The following is a 19,684-nucleotide window of genomic DNA, read 5'->3' as shown; positions in this document are numbered from 1 at the left end:
GTGAAACCTCGTCTCTACTAAAAATACAAAAATTAGCTGGGCACGGTGGCGCACGCCTGTGGTCCAAGCTACTCAGGAGGCTGAGGCAGGCGATTCACTTGAACCCAGAAGGCAGAGGTTGCAGTGAGCTGAGATCGCACCACTGCACTCCAGCCTGGGAACAGAGTGAGACTCTATCTCAAAAAAAAAAAAAAAAAAAAGACTTTTAAGAACAGTCCAACTTTTAACAACATGCGCTGAAACTAAACCAAAGTACTCTTCTTTCCGAGTCATGAAAAGGAAACCTTAAATATATTTCCAAGAAATCCTGACCATAGCCTATAGTTCTGTTTTTAAAATATTTTCAGCTATCTTCATTTCTGAGTTTTAATATTCCTGGATTTGGTGGTTTGAGAGATATGACTTCATTTAGGGAAAATTAAATGTTTCCTGGGCAGCATCACTTTTTAGCATCAGCTCTTCAGGAGCCCATGGGAGGAAACACTCTATTAAACTCAATGCACCAAAGGCAGCTAGGGTTTCAACACAGACACCATGGTCCAAGCCCTCATGAAAGGGTGAGAACCTGGAGTTTGTCAGGGATTTGGGTTCTTGCACAGATACAACGCGGCCACCAAGAAAGAGTGAGGAGGATGGGAAGGAGTACCACTTCATCTCAACAGAGGAGATGACGAGAAACATCTCTGCCAATGAGTTCTTGGAGTTTGGCAGCTACCAGGGCAACATGTTTGGCACCAAATTTGAAACAGTGCACCAGATTCATAAGCAGGACAAGATTGCCATCCTTGACATCGAGCCACAGGTGGGTAGGCATGGAAGGGCGAGGACGGATGGTCTCAACCACACAAGGGATGGGGAAGAGGGTGCTGAAAAAAGCAGTGCTCCTTGGGAATCTTCTTGGGGCTCAAGATTTCTGCAGCACTTTTAATGGAGTCATCCCAGAACAAGAACAGTACTGCTGGGAACAATGGAAAATAGTATTGGGGTAAAGCTCAAAGCTGCTTATTTTTCATGTTCTTTTTCTTTGTTTCCTCCCCTTGTTTTCTAGACCCTGAAGACTGTTCGGACAGCAGAACTTTCACCTTTCATTGTGTTCATTGCACCTACTGATCAGGGCAGTCAGGTGAGGAGAGGGTTGTGGGGGGTGGGTGAGAGTTCACTTTCTCTAGGGCCAAGAAGCAAAAGGGCATCACATTCATTTGAGTTCTGAAACCACTAGCTAGGCCAGTGCCCATGCTAGCTAGGTAATGGGGACAAAACAAACCAGATCCAGTCATTGTCCTGGAGGCACACAGTTCCAGGGGCACAGATGTACAGTTGGGCAAATCCACCTGTGAGAGTGATTGTTTCTCTTTGCCTGTAGCATGTTGTCAAAATTTTCATTACCAATCTACTGGAGGGAAAACTGGCATCTCATACTTTTTTACTAAAAGAGATGATTGGGTACTTTTTCACATGAAGAGCCGTTTGTATTGCCTTTCCTGAGAATTATCTGGTCATGTCCTTAGCTCATTTTTCTGCTGAGTTATTGGCCTTTGATTTCTAAGTAGTATGTATTAGGGTAAGTAACTTTTTGTGGTATCATTGTAATATCAGCTGCAGTTATTTTTTTTTCCAATATGGCATGTCTTTTTGCTATGCAGACATTTTTACTTTTATGTAGTTAAATGATTCCTCTTTCATGGCTGCTTCATTTTAGGTCAAAGAAAGAGGCCTGAGACAAATACACACATTTTTAAAATTCGTTTTTTGTAGAAATGGGGTCTCACCGTGTTGCCCAGGCTGGTCTTGAACTCCTGGGCTCAAGCAATCATCCTGCCTCGACCTTCCAAAGTGCGGGGATTCCAGGTGTGATCTTTTATATGACTGGGTGCAGTGGCTCATCCATCATCCCACCAGCACTTTGGGAGGCTGAGGCGGGTAGATCACCTGAGGTCTGAAGTTTGATACCAGCCTGGTAAACATGGAAAAACCCTGTCTCTACTAAAAAAAATACAAAAATTAGCCAAGTATGGTGGCAGGCCCCTGTGATCCCAGCTAATATGGAGGCTGAGGCACAAGAATTGCTTGAACCTGGGAGGTGGAGGTTGCAGTGAGCCAATATTGCACCACTGCACTGCAGCCTGGGCCACAGAGCAAGACTGTCTCAAAAACAAACAAACAAAATCACCTTTGTTTTGGGATTGCAGCTCTGGTGCTTGTTGAAATGGCTCTTCCATGTTCAAAGGGCATTAAGTGAGAGATGCCGGTGAAGTCCATGCTATCTCTACATAGCTATTTGTCCTCCAGAGAGCTCTGATTAATCAGTCAGGGTTAGCCTGAGACCCTCTGAGAATTGCCATGGTCTTTTGAGATTGTCTCTTCATGTCCTACGTTAACATTATCTCACAATGTCTTCCGAGTTTGAGTCAAGTATGATGCACAGCTGTCACTAGCCTCTCTGGGCTGGGGGTGATACAGCTTGCTTCATCTGTGGCTTTCTTCTTTGCAGACAGAAGCCCTGCAGCAGCTGCAGAAGGATTCTGAGGCCATCCGCAGCCAGTACGCTCACTACTTTGACCTATCACTGGTCAATAATGGTGTTGATGAAACCCTAAAGAAATTACAAGAAGCCTTCGACCAAGCATGCACTTCTCCGCAGTGGGTGCCTGTTTCCTGGGTTTACTAAGCTTGCAGAATGGGGGAGCCCACTCTATTGCCTCTCTCCAGCATTTTGAACTCCACCCTTCTTGCTTTAAGACAAACAGGGCTGCTCCACCTAGTTTAGTGTCAGCGTCCAACTCTCTGCAGCTATACTAGTTAAGCCAGGATTCAGTTTTCTTGCTCAGGCTCCTGAAGGGCTGGGATTTGATTTTCCTGATAGATGGGGCTCCACTGATCTGGATTTCAAAAGGATCTCTGGAAATTGGGGGTAAGAAGTACTAACAAAATGTAACTGCTCAAAGATGATGCACGGCAAAAGCAATGGACCCCCATCCCTCTAAAGCCTGCCCTCCTTCACCTTCAACTGTATATGCTGGGTATTTCATTTGTCTTTTTATTTTGGAGAAAGTGTTTTTAACTGCAACTTCCTATGATGCCAAAATGACACATCTGTGCAATGGAATGATGTCTATTCAAGGGAAATCTTCAATAGCAATAAAAATGCTGTGTTAAAATGCCAATGACCTTATAACTCTGGGTTTCCACACAAAAAGAAATGTGGCTCCTGGACAACGCCATTAACAGAAGATGCTGCTCTTGTGTTCAGATGGGATTCAGATGACAAACACCAGTGTCCTGGAAGAATCCCCATTCTCTGTGCCCATGCAGAAAAACACCCTAAGGTTGTTGTATCTGGGGGTGAGCCAATCATGGACACGTATTTAAAAAGAAAAAAACCAAGCCTGGGGTCCAGTGGTACAGCAGAGGCTGGGCTAAGCCAGGGCTGGGGTTCACTCTGCACACCTGGCTCATGATATGGGCCTTTCCTTGCTGCATCCAAGGACTCCCCCACAAAGCACTTTTTTTTTTTTTTTTGACAGAGTCTCACTCTTTCACCCAGGCTGGAGGGCAGTGGCAGGATCTTGGCTCACTACATCCTCCACCTCCCAGGTTCAAGTGATTCTCCTGCCTCAGCCTCCCGAGTAGCTGGGATTAGAAGCACATGCCATCACACCTGCCTACTTTTTGTATTTTTAGTAGAGACAGGTTTTGCCATGTTGGCCAGGCTGGTCTCGAACTCCTGACCTCATGTGGTCTGCCCGCTTTGGCCTCCCAAAGTGCTGAGATTACAGGCATAAGCCACAGCGCCCGGCCTCTCTCTTGGTTTTTAATACCAAATTGGAAGAAATCCTAGAGCTTTCTTCCACTAATCTATGTTACCAAGGCCTTCAGATTCCTGAATGTCCCCACCCTCGACTTCCTTTTCCCCACTCACCCTGCCATCAGCACCAGAAGTGACAGCTTCAGTGGGCTCCTACCGCTGAGCCCAAGTTCAGATGTGTCTTGCAGATATATACCCCCTCCCCACCCTGCCCTGGACACACTCACTGGCACCCTCCTGAGTTTGAGACCAGCCTGATCAACACAGAAAAACCCCATCTCTGGTAAAAAATAAATAAATAAATAAATATATATATATTCACACACACACACACACACACATGTACATACATAAAATTAGCCGGGTGTGGCGGGGCATGCCTGTAATGCCAGCTATTCAGGAGGCTGAGGCAGGAGAATTGCTTGAACCTGGGAGGCAGAGGCTGCCATGAGCCGAGATCACACCATTGCACTCCAGCCTGGGCAACAAGAGCAAAAGTCTGTCTCAAAATACATAAATACATCAACCCTCTCCTTCTCTGTTCTAGAGAGATCACTGGTTTTGTGGTAATCACTGCCTCTGAGTACTTGATCTCACATCAGTTGATAGGGCCCAAGGTCAACTGTGTAAGATATAGGACAAAAATGTAAAACCAGCCAAACAAAGGAAAAGCATCACGTTTCAAATAGGACATAAAGGTCTCTAGATTTTTAATCAAAATATTTTACATTTTTTGCTCTGCTAGCATGAGATCACCAACAATAAGAAAACCCAACAGGAATACATAAAAAACAAGTTGATTTTAATAAGTAAAAATTACAACGTTCTTCTCCCAGCAATGAACAGTTTCATTCTTTAAAAGTAAACAAGGCCTACAACAAGAGGGCACAGGAACAAGTAGTCAGATGGATTTAGGTGAGCACTGTACACAAGCTCTGAGAAGTGCAAAGGACTGACCTCTAGGCCAGAACAAGATGGAAAACTACCAGGCCTGCCAGGCCTATACCCAGACACCAGGATGGACAAAACTCAGTTATACTGAATTCAGAGACAAAATTCAGCGACACTCTTTCACTTATTTAGGGTTGTACACCATTTCACTGAGTAGACTTAATTTTTGTTTTTTGTTTTTTACAAACCTTTTAAACAGAAGGGATAAAAAAATGCAAACTAGGACTACAATGTTAAAACAGCCACTAGCAGACAGCTACTGTCAGTTACTAGGTCTGAAGGTGAGGCTTCCCAACTCAAATCGAGAAGTCATTGGGATAAACTCTGCCTCTTTTATCTTTCATCACCCATATCCTTAAAACAGGACAAGACGGGATGACCACACCAGGTAACATCACCGAGATCTGAAAGTAGCAGCTAAAATGTGCCAGAAGTCTCCATCCTGTCTAGAACCTATCCACTCTCAGCAACAAAAGGATCTATAACGTGTTTTCTCAATAAGGCTTTAGTATCTTCTCCCAGCTGGACACAATGCTTTAAATGGCCTTCACTACTCAGAAACCAATTCTACCTCTTTTGCTTTCTTCTTCTTCTTCTTCTTTTTGGTAGTATCACTGTCCTAGAGAGAGAGAGAAAGAAAGCTCATAGATAGCAACCCCTAACAAAACTGACTCTGCCAGAAGGAGATCTGGTCAAGGCTATTTCAGGATCTGTGAGAAGATTCTGGGTTAAATACTGCACGTGACACAAAGTTCTGTGGTCTACTTTTGGAAGTAGAAACATTCAGATCAGCAAACTACACATCCACTCCACCCACCATCAATAGAGCTCTAACTATAAGCGGTGGCGGCCGGGTGCCTCCATCTGTCCTTTCCACAGGGAGGGCAAGGGAACTCTAGTAACATGGGGAAGTACTGAAGGCACCCCTGGGCCACAGCTCCTTCAAAAAGAGTAACCAAGCTCGTACAACCTGGGTAATTCTTTCCCCATGCAGAGATTAAGCCAGCCCAAAGAACCTGAACGTGTTTACACACACCCCATCTCCAGGCTCGGCCCCACTCTCCAGACCAGCTTTGGCCTTCTTGTCCTTCTTACTCTTCTTCTTTTCCTTCTTGATCAACTGAGGAACTGTTGTTGGAGGGGTCTCATCACTTTCACTCTCACTCTCTCGCTTCCGCTGAGATGAAAGCAATTGGTTAAGTATTAGATCTTGGGCAATAATGGACAAGGTTCAAAACGCAGCAAGGCACCAAGATCCCAACTGAATGTGACAGGACATTTGACTACAAACCCAGATACGGCCCTAGTTTACTGAGGATTTGAAGACAGTCTCATGCCCCAAATCCAAGAAGCCTTGGGGCAGGCATGAGAGGAACACCACAGCAGCAGCACGGGGCTTAGGGGCAGAAAGGTCCGGAGGAGCTGTTTCTCTCATGACCGCAAGGATCTCTGACCGTGCTCCTGTGAGTCCTCATAGAAAGCAGGCAAAGCAGGAATTCACATCTGACAAGTCAGAAGCTCCTCCCACACAGCCTGTGCGGGATACTCAGTACCGCCCCTGGTTTCTGAGTGTAGACCTGTCATTCTGTGCTCTAATGCCAGCAGCTCCATGAGGTGGACTTGCCACCCCATGCTTAACTGACTCTTTAAACACTGGGTGGTGCTGGGTTAAGATGCCTGCCAGCCTCTGGCAATTCTGCTCTCTGCTGAATTTTGTATGTCCTCAAGTGTCCATTAGCCCATGGCCTCTGATTTCAACATATCTGTCCTACCATTTCACCCAAAGTGGGGGCCAGAGTGACAGATGCATCACAACCCATGCTATCCCCATGTTGCTGCCATAGGAGGTAGGAGTCAAGGCAGGTCTGATTCCTGAGCTCACATTCCTCCTCCAAATCAGAGGAGCCTGCAGACCCCAAACAAGCCCCCCGGTATGAGGCAGCTTTACCTGTGTATGCGCTGCACCTCTGAGGCCTCAGTCACAGGGTAAGACAAATGCCAGTGCCTCTTAGGATTCACCCTAAGCACATTCTAAACTGATCACAGCACACCACTCACCTTCGCAGTCTTTGCTGCTCCAGCAACTACCTGTGGGGCTTTTACCACTTCAGCAGCCACCTCTTTCTTGGCAGACTCACTGAAGGAGAGATAGCAATAGGTCAAATTCACTGAATGGCTTTCCAGGTCAGTACTGATGCTATGCAGTGTTATCTGGCAAGTCTAGAGCCACCATCAAAATACTGACACTGGAGAAAAGAACTCACCAGTTATTGTTGCAGACTGACTCCCTCTAGAGTCCCACAAGCCAGACTAGAAACGGTAACTGTCTGCCGTGCAGGCTCAAACGCCTAACTGGCCTGGGCAGCCAAGACCTCATGGGACCCAAAGAATTAGTTCCTGTGGCCCTGCATTTAGCAAGTTTGCCCCAAACCACACGACTCCCACTCACTTGGGGCTCTATAACCTCCGTGCTCACCTGTCCCTTGCCTCTTGTCCATGTACTCCTGCATCCAAATGGCAGGGGGGCTCTGTCTACACTCCCTGTCCTCATCTGTTGACGACGTACTCCTGCATCAAGGCACCAAGTGTGCTGTCTCTACCCACCCCTGGCTCTAAAACATCCTGCCCTCACCTGTAGTCAACATACTCCTGCTTCCAGGTGGCAGGCGTGCTGTCTGTTGGTTTCCCATGCTTGTCCAGAAGGCCCTGCTTGATCATCAGCTTCTTCTGACTGGCCTGGTGGAACATCAAGGTGCCAACATTAGAACGGTTTCAATGCAGGAAGTGGGCATGGTGACTGCACATAACAGAACAAGGTTCCTCCCTAGTGTATTCTCAGAAGGACCTCAAACTCCTATCCAGAGCATTCAGAATTCACCAACTGCAACAAACACAGGACTTGTTGAAGGTCACAAAGCATATTAGTAAGAGCCTCTGCAGTGCCATTTGGTGACACACATCCCCACCGCAGCCACTGTACTCTTTGGCCTTTGCACATGCTGCTTGTTCCCACTGCCCTGAACTCTCCCCTCCCCTCTTCACTTAACTTCATCCACAGCTAACCCACTCTTCACACTGGCGTGGCTTAACAGACAATCCCTTGCCCAGTCTCCTTGACCACTGGACTCTCCAGGTGCCTGACACCTCTCTGCACTCCTTGGTAGCCACCAACATGGGTGAAAATCACCATTCCACTGTGTGATTATGTAAGTAACGCCCAACTGTTTCCCCTCATTAGACTGAAATCTCTAAGGTCCAAGACAGGGCCTGTTTCCACTCATTGACAGTCCAGAGCCCAGCATAACACAAGGCTACCACAGTGAAATACACCAGGAGCTGCCCAAGTTAACTATTCTACAAACAAAGGAACCTGGCACAGCACGCAAGCCAGTCCCACTTACCTTTGGCCCTAAACCCCACTTCCGAGGGTAAGTGTCTCTCTCCATGATCACTCTCTTGATCTTGGCTACTATACCATGGTCGCAGGTAGAGATGACTGCTGTGGTCATTAACGCAATAGCTGCAGAAAAGAAAAGAATTATTTGAAGGGGAAAGAATTGATCATCGATGAGCCCCAATTCTACTGCCACTTTAAAATTTTAAAACTCTGAGCTCTACTACTTTAGTTGGAGTTTCCTTTGCTCAGGATGTGCACATGGAAGAAATCCTCCATTACGGGAAAGAGGCCTTTGAAATATTAAACTTCTCAAGTTAAAAAAACACCTAAACCAAGCACCTAAAGATACATATAATGGGCTTGCAGCTCAAGACATGTATAGAAATGGCATGCACACTCCCTTTGGGGCCATAGAGCCTTTGACTTTGAAGTTTAAGGATTCCTTTACTGCCGCTGTCCATAGGCTGTGGCTGCCCTGCCTGCTCACAGAGCTAAGGAATCCTGATGACATGCTTACTTCTGGTGCAAATTAGACCCATTAAATGAATAGCTCTAAGGTTCATTCACTAAGAGGGTGCAAAGCATTTAAAGTCTTAAGAGACAATCTGATAGTAGCTAAACTTTCATAAGTTAAAAAACACTGGTGCTTTATATGGAACCACAAAACACTCAAAATACCCAAAGCTATCCTAAGAAAAAGAACAAACCTGAAGGAATCACATTACCTGACTTCAAATTATACTGCAGAGCTATAGTAATTCAAACAGTGTGGTACTGGCATAAAAACAGACACACAAACCAATGGAACAGAATAGGGAACCCAGAAACAAATCCACACACCTACCCTGAACTCATTTTTGACAAAGGTGCCAAGAACATACACTGGGGAAAAAACAGTCTCTTCAATAAATGGTGCTAGGAAAACTAGATGTCCATATGTACAAGAATGGGAGAAAATATCTGCAAACTACCCATCTGACAAGGGATTAATAACCAGAATATATAAGGAAATCAATGCTATAGGAAAAAAATCCAATAATCCAGTCAAAAAACAGGCAAAAGATTTGAATAGACATTTCTCAAAGACAAATAAATGGCAAACAGGCATATGAAGAGGTGCTCAGTGCTAATCACCAGAGAGAGAAATGCAAATCACAACTACAATGAAATATCATTTCACTCCAGTTAAAATGCCTTATATCCAAAAGACAGGCAATAACAAAAGCTGGCAAGAATGTGGAGAAAAGGAACCTTTATATACAGCTGGTGGGAATGTAAATTAGTACAACCACAATGGAGAACAGTTTGGAGGCTTCTCAGAAACTAAACTGAGCTGTGATATGACCCAGCAACATCACTGCTGGGTATATGCCACAAAGAAGGGAAATCAGTGTTATCAGAGATCACAATAGCCAAGATTAGGAAGCAACTGAAGTGCTCATCAACAGATAAATGGATAAAGAAAATGTGGTACATATACAGCCTTAAAAAAGAATGATATCTAGCCTGTCATTTCCAACAACATGGATGGAACTGGAGGTTAAGTGAAATCAGCCAGGCACAGAAATGCAAACATTGTATATTCTCACTTATTTGTGGGAGCTAAGAACCAAAACAATTGAACTCATAGAGAGTAAAAGAATGGTTAGCAGAGACTGGGAGGGTAGTGGGGGGCTGGCAGGGAGGTGGGGATGCTTAAGGGGTACAAAAAAAAAAGAAAAGAAAAATCAGGCCAGGCATGGTAGCTCACACCTGTAATCCCAGCACTTTGGGAGGGCAGATCACCTGAGCTCAGGAGTTTGAGACCAGGCTGGCCAACATGGCAAAACTCCATCTCCACTAAAAATACAAAAATTAGCCAGGCGTCATGGTGCACACCTGTAATCCCAGCTACTTGGGAAGCTGAGGTATGAGAATTGCTTGAACCTGGGAAGCAGAGGTTGCAGCGAGATGAGGTCATGTCACTGCACTCCAGCCTGGGCAAGAGTGAGACTGTTTAAAAAAAAAAAAAAAGCAACAAAAATAAAACCCACCACCACCAACAAAAATCAAAAGAATGAACAAGTTGAGTAAGACCCTACTATTTGATAGCACAACAAGGTGACTATAGTCAATAATAACTTAAGTGTACATTTTAAAATCACTAAGGTGATAAATAAGAGTAAAATAGGATTGTTTGTAACACAAACAATAAATGCCTGAAATGTATACCCCATTCTCCATGATGTGATTATGTATTGTACGCCTGTATCAAAACATCGCATGAACCCCATAAATATATACACCTACTACATAACCACAAAAATGTACTATTTAAAAAACGAACATCCCCTCTTACCCATGCAGATTGCTTCTCCTTTGGTGGTGATAACCACAATCTCTTGATTGACCTCAATGCCATCCTCATATCGAAGAACACCTGGAAGCATGATCTTGGCCCCATAGCAGATGGCATTTACCTGCAGAGATGGCACCATGTATAAGGGCCCCAGCTGCTGTCCTCCACCCCACACCAGAGTAAGGAGAATAACAAGAGGGTGGGGCCTGACACCAGGAAACAGAGCTAATGGCACTGACAGCCCACTAGCTGTAAGGGGCATGAAGGGACTCAGAAGAGCAGCAGCTACCTCGCTGTGCTAGGCACCGCTCTCCGTACTTTCCACACATGACTCAAAAGTAGTAAAGACTTTCAGGCTTTCAGGTTCTAGAAACTAGACGTATTTTCATTTTACTTCTTGTTTATTTTTAGACAGTCTCCCTCTGTCATCCAGGGCGAAGTGCAGTCACGTATTCTCAGCTCACTGCAATCTCCACCTCCCAAGTTCAAGTGATTCTCATGCCTCAGCCTCCCAAGTAGCTGGAATTACAGGCATGTGCCACCATGCCCAGCTAATTTCTGTATTTTTAATAGAGACAGGGTTTTATCATATTGCCCAGGCTAGTCTCAAATTCCTGAGCTCAACCGATTTGCTTGCCCTGGCCTCCCAAAGTGCTGGAATTACAGGTATGAGCCATTGCATCTGGCCGGTATTTTCATTTTAAACATAAAAAACAGCCTTAGCATTCCTTAATTGCTCCTCTCTCTCCCTTAGCAGGAGAAAGAATACATTTACTGCAGATACAGGCAATAACAGGCTCTGAAAGAACTTGCAAACAAGATTAGTGAGGCCTGTTGAACCAATCACACACAAGTCTTGTGTAGAATTCATAGCCAATGGATAGAAGTTAAGGCCACCTCTTCAGAGATTCAATGGTACCCAATGCATCATCTGCCTTATGCCATCTCTACCCACCTAGATCTCTTGCTGATCACATTCTACCCTCCTTTTATTTTCAGCCACAGGCCAATGGTTTGATAAGAAGTCGTTACATTTATGTTGTCCACTGTTTGTGACTGCATTATATTATGGTGCCATCTTTCAGTATTTATTATAGACTATATGCATTAAAAATGCAAACATCTATACAATTTAAGATTTGAATATAAGTATTTACCAACCACAAGTATTTCAAATATCCAGAAATTTTTATCCCTCAAGTTACAGCAAAGACAATATGTCTTATTTTATAAAAGGCCAATTATCTGATCATCATAAAAACATAGCTCACAGCCTCGATCTCCCAGGCACAAGCAATTCTCCCACCTCAGCCTCCCAAGTAGCTGGGAACATAGGCATGTGCCACCATACCTGGCTTTTTTTTATTTTTGTGAAGACAGGATCTTACTATGTTGCTCAGGCTTGTCTCAAACTCCTTCCTGGGCTCAAGTGATCCTCTTGTCTCAGCCTGCCAAAATGCTGGGATTATAGGCATCAGCCACTGTGCCCGGCTTAATGTGCCTTAAGTATGCCTACCATTAAACTTTTACTTTAAATTAGTATACTTGGTTTGGACTTGGAAAACAACAAAAGGAACAAGCCTCATCTTTGGAGTACATTCTGTCTAAACATGGAACTCCTAAGCTGGAACTTACTGCACTGTCTTTCATAACCAGCCGTTTATGAGATGTCAACAGCTTTTCCAAAGGGTAAACAACTCGTCGCAGGTAACTCTCATCCTTGTGGTTATCATACAGCCACTGAGCATCAAGCACATCGTGCATTGTCACCATGTGGTCCTGAAAAGCAGTCATATATAAAAATAATTCAGTTTATTTGTATCTCAGCCCATCAGACCCCAAACTTCGTAAAACTAAATGTAACTTGTCTGCTAATACAAATTCAGTATGTCTTCAGCCTCTTCAGTCCTGTCTCTTCCAGGCATCTTTAACTGTGGATGTATTAGACCCAAGCAGGCATTTTTGTAGGCTGGAAGGCAAATGAATATAATACTTTCTACCCAGTCATCTCCCCTAGCCCATTTTAATATCCCAAAGTTTAATTAACAGAACAGGGAAGCTGCCCTGGACTGAACTCAACACTTTGGAAAGCACCTTTCCCATGACATGAACCAACTGGAGTGCCACCAAAGGCTGGCACACAGTAAACCAGCTCTAAAACTTCTAGCCCCATAACACATACCTTTTCACTCATGACTCCAGAACGAACCCTCCGAAGCTCCTGCATTTGACCGCCAACTCCCAATAACAAACCAAGATGCACACATAATGTCCGAATGTAAGTGCCGGCCTCACAACTCACCCAAAAGATTCCTAAGATACATACACAAGAAAAGCAGCGCCTACTGTAAATACATCACTAGTTGAGAAACGCAGTTATCCTTTATCTGAGCCATCAAGACTAGAGGTGACAGACACAGGCCATGACTAGCACCATATGCTAAGGGCAACTACTTTTCAAAATATAAGCATTTGCAGCTGGGCGCAGTGGCTCACGCCTGTAATCCCAGCACTTTGGGAGGCCAAGGCCAGCAGATCATAAGGTCAAAAGATCAAGACCATCCTGGTGAACATGGTGAAACCCCATCTCTACTAAAAGTACAAAAATTAGCTGGGTATGGTGGCGTGCACCTGTAGTCCAGCTACTCGGGAGTCTAAGGCAGGACTTGAACCTGGGAGGCAGAGGTTGCGGTGAGCCGAGATCACACCATTGTACTCCAACCTGGGCAACAGAAGTGAAACTCCATCTCAAAAAAAATATATATATATATATATGTATATGTAAATATATATAGAGAGAGAAATGCATTTGCTGTATTTAAAGATCTGTAATTCTGATATTAGCAGTAGAGTCACACAGCAGAATTTTTAACACTTAGTTGCAGGTATATTCAACATGGTATGTTTCATGGATGGGAGGAAAATAGGCATTGCCTCAAATTTATAGCCATGTGCTGTGGCTCACACCTATATCCCAGCACTTTGGGAGGCAGAGGCACGCAGATCACGAGGTCAGGAGATCAAGACCATCCTGGCCAACATGGTGAAACCCCCATTTCTACTAAAAATACAAAAATTTACTTCTGACAACTTAATCTGACCAGTCCTGCTAAATATTGATATATTAAAAAGACAAGTAAAATCCAACTGTTTATTGTTGCTTTTTGCCATTTGGTAGCATTTTACACACAGGCTTTGATCTTCGGAATACTCTGGATTCAATAGAAAAACCTTTTAAGTGACGATTTGTACAACAGAAGTCAAAATAGTGACAAATAAAAAAATACATGCAAAATATACTTTTCTGAAAACACCTTTGAAGAAAGCAACAAACTACATACACAAATGCAGAATGAAAACATTTCAATTTCAGCAGAAGCAGTCATAAAAGGTGTAAAAGCCACCTCACTTTACTAGGCACTGTTCACTTTTAAACAAAAGACAATAAAAAATATTGCCCACAGACAACATCCCTGCTGTAGAGCAGGTTGCGGAAAGTCTTCAACTTCAAGCACATCTACTTTAACAGAACAGACTCCTGGAAAATGTGCTCATAGCCACTTGTGGTCTATGCCAATTAAGTTCCTCCCTGGCCTAAAGACCTACCTAATCTTCTTTCAGGATCATATTCAATCATTTTGCTCTCGTAGATGGTCCTTACTCGGAGCTGCCTCTTTACTGCAGCAATAAGTGGGGGTCGCTGGAATAGGGCACCTGTCAGAGTTTCTAGGGCCTAAGAACAAACACAAACCAAAAGAAACACCCTCATCAGAATGTATGTGGCCAGCAGATGCCCCTACCATGTGCAGTCACTGGTCAAGGCTGGCTATGGCAGCCGACTGAAAAGGGCACAAAAGGAGTCAGCCAGGAGAACGAACCCATCTCCAGATGTTTAGGGGCTCAGAGATCCAAGTTGACAAAGGGTATCATCCTTAGAATTGCAGACTTACCCTAGAAAGCTGGGTCCCCCCTTCAATAGCATTGTGCAGCCGGACAATCCCCACATACTCTTTGCCTGAAAAATGACAAAAGAGTAGTCAGGTGTGGCTGTATGTCTTCTAGGCCCAGTCACTCCCGTTTTGCACAGGAGGAAATGCAGGCAGTTTGACCTTGTGTTTCTATAAAATTTGCATTAAGACAGATTTCATGGTGATGATGTGGGAAAGGAATTAAGATACTTTCTCACTGGGAGTTCAATGTACTGACAAAGGCAGTTGGGAGTACCCAGTGTACAGAGTCTGCCTGGAAAACGCCTTGCAAGATAAGCAAGCTTTTCTCAGATAAAAACGAAGGAAGGATACTTTAGGCAGAAATGGTAGCAGAGTGAGAAGCCTGCAATGACAAGCTGAGAGCTGAACTTGGGCAGAGTTCTGCCTCCAGGCTACAAATGGATCCAGTCAGCTTGAACATGCTTAGTATTTGGAATTCCAAAAGGGGCAACCACCAAGATCTGGCAGGGGACAGAAGGCACACAGAAACAAAACAATATCCTTGCTTCAGAATTTTCTTCCCCAAATGAAGAAATAGTTTCCATCAGGCAAAACGCAGAAAGAAAATGCAGAAAGCTTTGGACTCTAGCCAGTCCTTCCCTCCCTCCCCCATATACCTGCACTCTGTTGTGACTTCACCAACCGAGTGGCTCGTTCTATGCACACGATTAAACAACCAGTCACCTTGGGATCCAGAGTACCACTGTGCCCTGTCTTCTCCACCCTAAGTATCCGTCGAATCCAGGCTACCACCTCATGGGAAGAGGGGTTAGAGGGCTTGTCGAGATTAATGAAACCTGTCCTAGAATTAAAAAAAAATTAATGTATCACCCACTCGTGTGTTCCAATGAAACAACAAATCTGAAGAGTCAAAAAGAAAAAGAATTCACTGTGGGTACAGGTTATATATTCAGGACAAAGCTATTCTGACATGCTACTATCTTCTTGAATAGCTGGTGTGAAAGCATCATTTTCAAAAGAAAGTAAGTTTCAACAGTGCCTCCTCCCAACACTTACCTGATATAGTCCCCAATCTCTCTCTTCAGAGGATTTGAACCACATGCAAGAGGTGTATAGTGAGTTGTCCTTACATTCAGCTTATCAAAATTCTAGAAAGTGACGACACAACACAAAACAAAGTAACATGTCACGAACACATGTAAAACGAGTCAGCAGCACTATGCGGCCCACAAATTGGCATAGGTCGGCAAGACGGAGTAAGTACAAAAACTGAGAACTAATTGTTTACAAACTTAGCAATCTAATATTGTGGTGGTGACATATGTTGTATTCTACAACAGTGTTGAGTGTATTGCAATTTGTTTTAAACTTGGTTCTTCATTTCAGATACCTTAAGGAACCCTGCTTTAAACACTATCAGTTGTTTAACACTTGGAAATAACATAAAAGCAGACATTCACCTGATGCCTGATCTTAACCACATACCTTTAGCAAAAGGGGCCACTGAGACGTGTCCAACTTAGCAACTTTGGATTCAGGTTTGATAAGAAATTCTTCAACGTGTTGTATTTCCTTCCACAGAAGAGAAATATAACCTATTAGACTTCCCACCCGATTTTGAATAATTCCATTGCTACCACGGAAATGTGTGCCTTTTAAATAGAAAGTAAGGCTTTCTATGCCTTTTCAGTGGGACCTCCAGGGGAAAGAGAAGAAATGAACCAGGAGTACAGAGGGGAAGTGAAATGCCACTAAGATGGGTCCAAAAATTTAAAGAGAAAGGGGGATAGTGGGTCTGTGGGTGGGATAAGGAAGAGAAATTCAGAGACAGCAGTTGGGAAGCCCAGCACCATTTAGTAAGCTATGCCTGAAGGAGACTTGGACTGTCTGGGGCTGTCATATCAGTACTTTTTCAAATCTACACAATGACCACCAATCCTGGCCCATTCTTGGAAACCTTTAAAACACTTCTTTCCTTTAGTTTGTTATTTAAGTAAACCTTCTTTTTAGTCAAAGTGAAGTCAAACACATTACTACTCACGGCTACATCTTCTTCTGGCAATGACTTCCGCTCCTTTTTCTTCTTATGTTTCTTTGGTAAAATAATCACTAAAAAAAAAAACAAACACAGGATTTGAGAATTTTCCCCAAGAATAAATGAGCATGAGTTTAAAATAAAAACCAAAATTAGGGGTAGGAAATGGATCTTAGGTCTACAATTACAGTCACATGCCACATAATGTTTTGTTCAAGGACAGACTGCAAATGTGACGGTGGCCTCCATAAGATTATAACAGAGCTGAAAAATTCCTGTCTCCTAGTGATGTCTTAATGATCCTGACCTGTGTACGTCAAGGCTACTGTGTGTGTTTGTGTCTTATTTAACAAAAAAAAAAAATGTAAAAACAAAAAAAAAGTAGAAGAGTTATAAATAAGGATATAAACAGAGAAAATAATTATGTACAACTGAATAATGTGTTTAAGCTAGGTGTTATTACAAGGGTTGAAGGAAATAGTTTATAAAGTTACAGTAAGCTAAGGCTGATTTATTCTGAAGAAAAATATATTTTTATAGAGGAGGGACAGCGGGGGGTGGGGAGTTGGGGAGAGATAGCATGGGGAGAAATGCCAGATATAGGTGAAGGGGAGGAAGGAAGCAAATCACACTACCACGTGTGTACCTATGCAACAATCTTGCATGTTCTTCACATGTACCCCAAAACCTAAAATGCAATAAAAAAAAAGAAAAATATATTTTTATAAATTTAGTGTAGCCTAAGTGTACAGACTTTATAAAGTCTCCAGTAGTGTAATGTCTGAGGCCTTCACATTCAGTCACTGACTCAACCAAAGCAACTTCCAGCCCAGCAAGCTCCATTTATGGCAAGTGCTCTCCTCTACGGGTGCACCACTTTTAACCTTGTGTACTATATATGCATACACATTTGAGATGCAGTTTCACTCTTGTTGCCCAGGCTGGAGTGCAGTGGTACAATCTTGGCTCACTGTAACCTGTCTCCCAGGTTCCAACGACTCTCCTGCCTCAGCCTCCCCAAGTAGCAGGGATTACAGGCATACGCCACCATGCCCAACTAACGTTTGTATTTTTAGTAGAGACAGGGTTTCACAATGCTGGCCAGGCTGGTGTCGAACTCCTGACCTCAGGTGATCGGCCTGCCTAGGGCTCCCAAAGTACTGGGATTACAGGCATGAGCCACCATGCCCAGCCCTGTACTATATTTTTACTGTCCTTTTTCCGCTTAGACATGTTTAAATACACATCGTCTCGACACTGTGCTCCAACTGCCTATAACATTCCCCACAGTACCATGCCGTGCAGGTTTGGAGCCTAGAGCAATAGGCTCACCATATACAGCCAGGTGTGTAGTGGCCTATGCCATCTCGGTTTGTGTAAGAGCACTCCGACGTTCCCACAACGATGAAATTGCCTAACGACCCATTTCTCAGAAAGTATATCCGTAGGTCAGCGAGAAAACAAAGTGTGTAAGGCCAAATATATGGGTCGCATGGCTGGGTAACTGCCTTCCGGTTCACCACGTGGCTATGGCAGGGCTTAAACATCCCACAGAAGCGCTCACGCAGGGGACCCGACAGTTCCATAAGCGACCACTCGACTCTCCCCGCCAGCTTGTGGCCTCTAGAAGTTTCTTGCAACTCGGAGCTATGTCTGCTCACGGGTCCCCCGGCTCCTTTTCTTCTCGGCCCGTTTCCACCACCCTTGCTCCCATCGTCGCATGGAGCTATACTGGCGGCGTCCGGGCTAGCAGCAGCACAAACGCTGCCACGTCCCCCGCCACCACGGGGTGGGCAGCACGACAGATGTCTTACGACGAAAACCCGGACCCCAGGGAGGCTTGTCATCGGTGAGAGGCCCGAGCCCCGCCATACCAAGTCACCGCGAGGGACTCCCACTCCCGCCGTCGCCATCGAGCCAGGGCCGAGCGACAAGGCCGGTCGGCTAAGAGGCCGACGCGCCGGCGGGAATCAGAGGGAGGTGGGCGCGGGCCCGTATACCATCCCCCATTCCCGGCTCCCCGAGTCGCCTGGAGTTAGCATAGTCCGGACGCCTGCAGCCCTTACCTTCCGCATCCGCCATGTTACCCTGCACCGCGTGCGTACCGCCTGGTCCACGGCCCGCAGAACTACCGCAGACTCCCGCCGCCACAGTCCAGTGAGGCCGCGCTGCTAGGCCTGCCCCTCCGCGCACAACCCTGTGCGTGCCTCGCCGCGGAGCGGGAGGGGGCGGGGCCTTTCCCGGGGCGACCCGAGGCGCTCGGGCGCGCGGATCTTCCGCGCAATGCGATTGGCTGGCTCAGCCAGGGTCGCGCCACCGCGCCTGCGCCTCGAGCCTCTACCAGCCCGATTAGCCCCGGCTGGAAGCGCTAGTGCCGCCCTCCCCGGCAGCCCGGAGTCTGTGGGCGTGTCCCCAGCTGTCGTTGGTTTACCTCCGGGTTTACCTCCGCGCCTGCGCCTGGGCTCACGGCTGAGCGCTGCGTAGTCGGTAGCTCTTTGCTTTCTGACACTGACTCTCTCAGCTTGGTGTCGGATTAGTCCTGATTCAAAAGTGAACATGTTGAGGCTCGGAGAGATTGAAAGCCTTTTGCTGCTTGCAGTTCCCATCCAGCTAGAGCGGATGGCCACTAGGAGCAGAGCATGAGCCACATGTTGACTTTTTCTAGCAGCTACATGGAAGAAGAGTGAAAAGAAAAGGGTGAAATTGATTTTAATAATGAATTTTTTTAACCCAGCGTATCCGAAATATTATCATTTCCGCATATAGGCAAAACACAACTGCATGAATGGGATATTTTGCTTTTTTTTTTTTTTTTTTTGGTCCCCACAAGGTCTTTCCGGTGTGTGTGTGTTTACTGTCACAGCACACCTCAATTGGAACTCTACGACCAGGCTTCACGCCAAACAGCAGAGACAAAGCACTGGCACTAAATCTCATAGAAACAGGATGAGCCTGGGTATCATGATAGGCAGCAAGGCTGGAAGCTGGAACCAAACTGATTTCTCCCCAGGGATCTTTGGTGCTGTCTAATTGATCGTGGTGTCCTATAGTAAGCCATCATGATCTGTATAACCCCTGTAACGCTAGATCTGGCTAAAGGCATCCTGTCTTGAATCACCACAATGGAAAATCATGGTGCCTCATCTAATTCCCAGATCTAGACAGTCCACAGGCCAGAGCCTGTGAGGTAAGCCTGTAAAAGTGAGGC

General features: G+C 45.0%; 2 protein-coding genes and 2 non-coding genes across 7 annotated transcripts in view; 1 reads left to right on the top strand and 3 right to left on the bottom strand.

Moving 5' to 3' along the window:
* Window positions 1–3,164, top strand: part of MPP1 (MAGUK p55 scaffold protein 1) — a 29,991-nt gene extending 26,827 nt beyond the window's left edge. For all 3 annotated transcript variants that reach the window (XM_035289785.3, XM_002763434.7, XM_008990125.5), the window contains 3 exons: window positions 600–802; window positions 1,049–1,123; window positions 2,492–3,164. In XM_035289785.3, the coding sequence (XP_035145676.1) occupies window positions 600–802; window positions 1,049–1,123; window positions 2,492–2,668 (455 nt within the window). In that variant the 3' untranslated portion in view covers window positions 2,669–3,164. The remainder of the gene's footprint in view (window positions 1–599; window positions 803–1,048; window positions 1,124–2,491) is intronic.
* A 1,329-nt stretch (window positions 3,165–4,493) lies between these two features.
* Window positions 4,494–18,689, bottom strand: DKC1 (dyskerin pseudouridine synthase 1). Of its 2 annotated transcripts, XM_054251496.2 has the most exons (16): window positions 18,543–18,689; window positions 16,483–16,550; window positions 15,927–16,013; window positions 15,498–15,589; window positions 15,098–15,282; window positions 14,442–14,506; window positions 14,098–14,224; window positions 13,164–13,238; window positions 12,674–12,804; window positions 12,127–12,270; window positions 10,492–10,612; window positions 8,158–8,276; window positions 7,389–7,492; window positions 6,815–6,893; window positions 5,793–5,933; window positions 4,494–5,375 (listed from the first exon to the last, which is right to left on the bottom strand). In XM_054251496.2, the coding sequence occupies exons 1-16, from the start codon at window positions 18,556–18,558 to the stop codon at window positions 5,307–5,309; spliced, it is 1,623 nt and encodes a 540-aa protein (XP_054107471.1). In that variant the 5' UTR covers window positions 18,559–18,689; the 3' UTR covers window positions 4,494–5,306. The 2 variants fall into 2 exon arrangements, with proteins under 2 accessions (XP_054107471.1, XP_035145674.1); XM_035289783.3 differs by lacking the exon at window positions 13,164–13,238.
* On the bottom strand, window positions 6,962–7,089 carry LOC118150824 (small nucleolar RNA SNORA56). The gene has a single exon (XR_004738958.1). It is a non-coding gene; the product is annotated as a small nucleolar RNA SNORA56 (small nucleolar RNA).
* On the bottom strand, window positions 12,452–12,580 carry LOC118150816 (small nucleolar RNA SNORA36 family). The gene has a single exon (XR_004738951.1). It is a non-coding gene; the product is annotated as a small nucleolar RNA SNORA36 family (small nucleolar RNA).
* Window positions 18,690–19,684: the final 995 nt, after the last annotated feature.

The sequence above is a fragment of the Callithrix jacchus genome, chromosome X, assembly GCF_049354715.1.
Source record: "Callithrix jacchus isolate 240 chromosome X, calJac240_pri, whole genome shotgun sequence".
Taxonomy (NCBI): Eukaryota; Metazoa; Chordata; class Mammalia; order Primates; family Cebidae; genus Callithrix; species Callithrix jacchus.
Note: the sequence above shows the minus strand (reverse complement) of the source record. Positions and strands in the feature narration are given on the sequence as shown.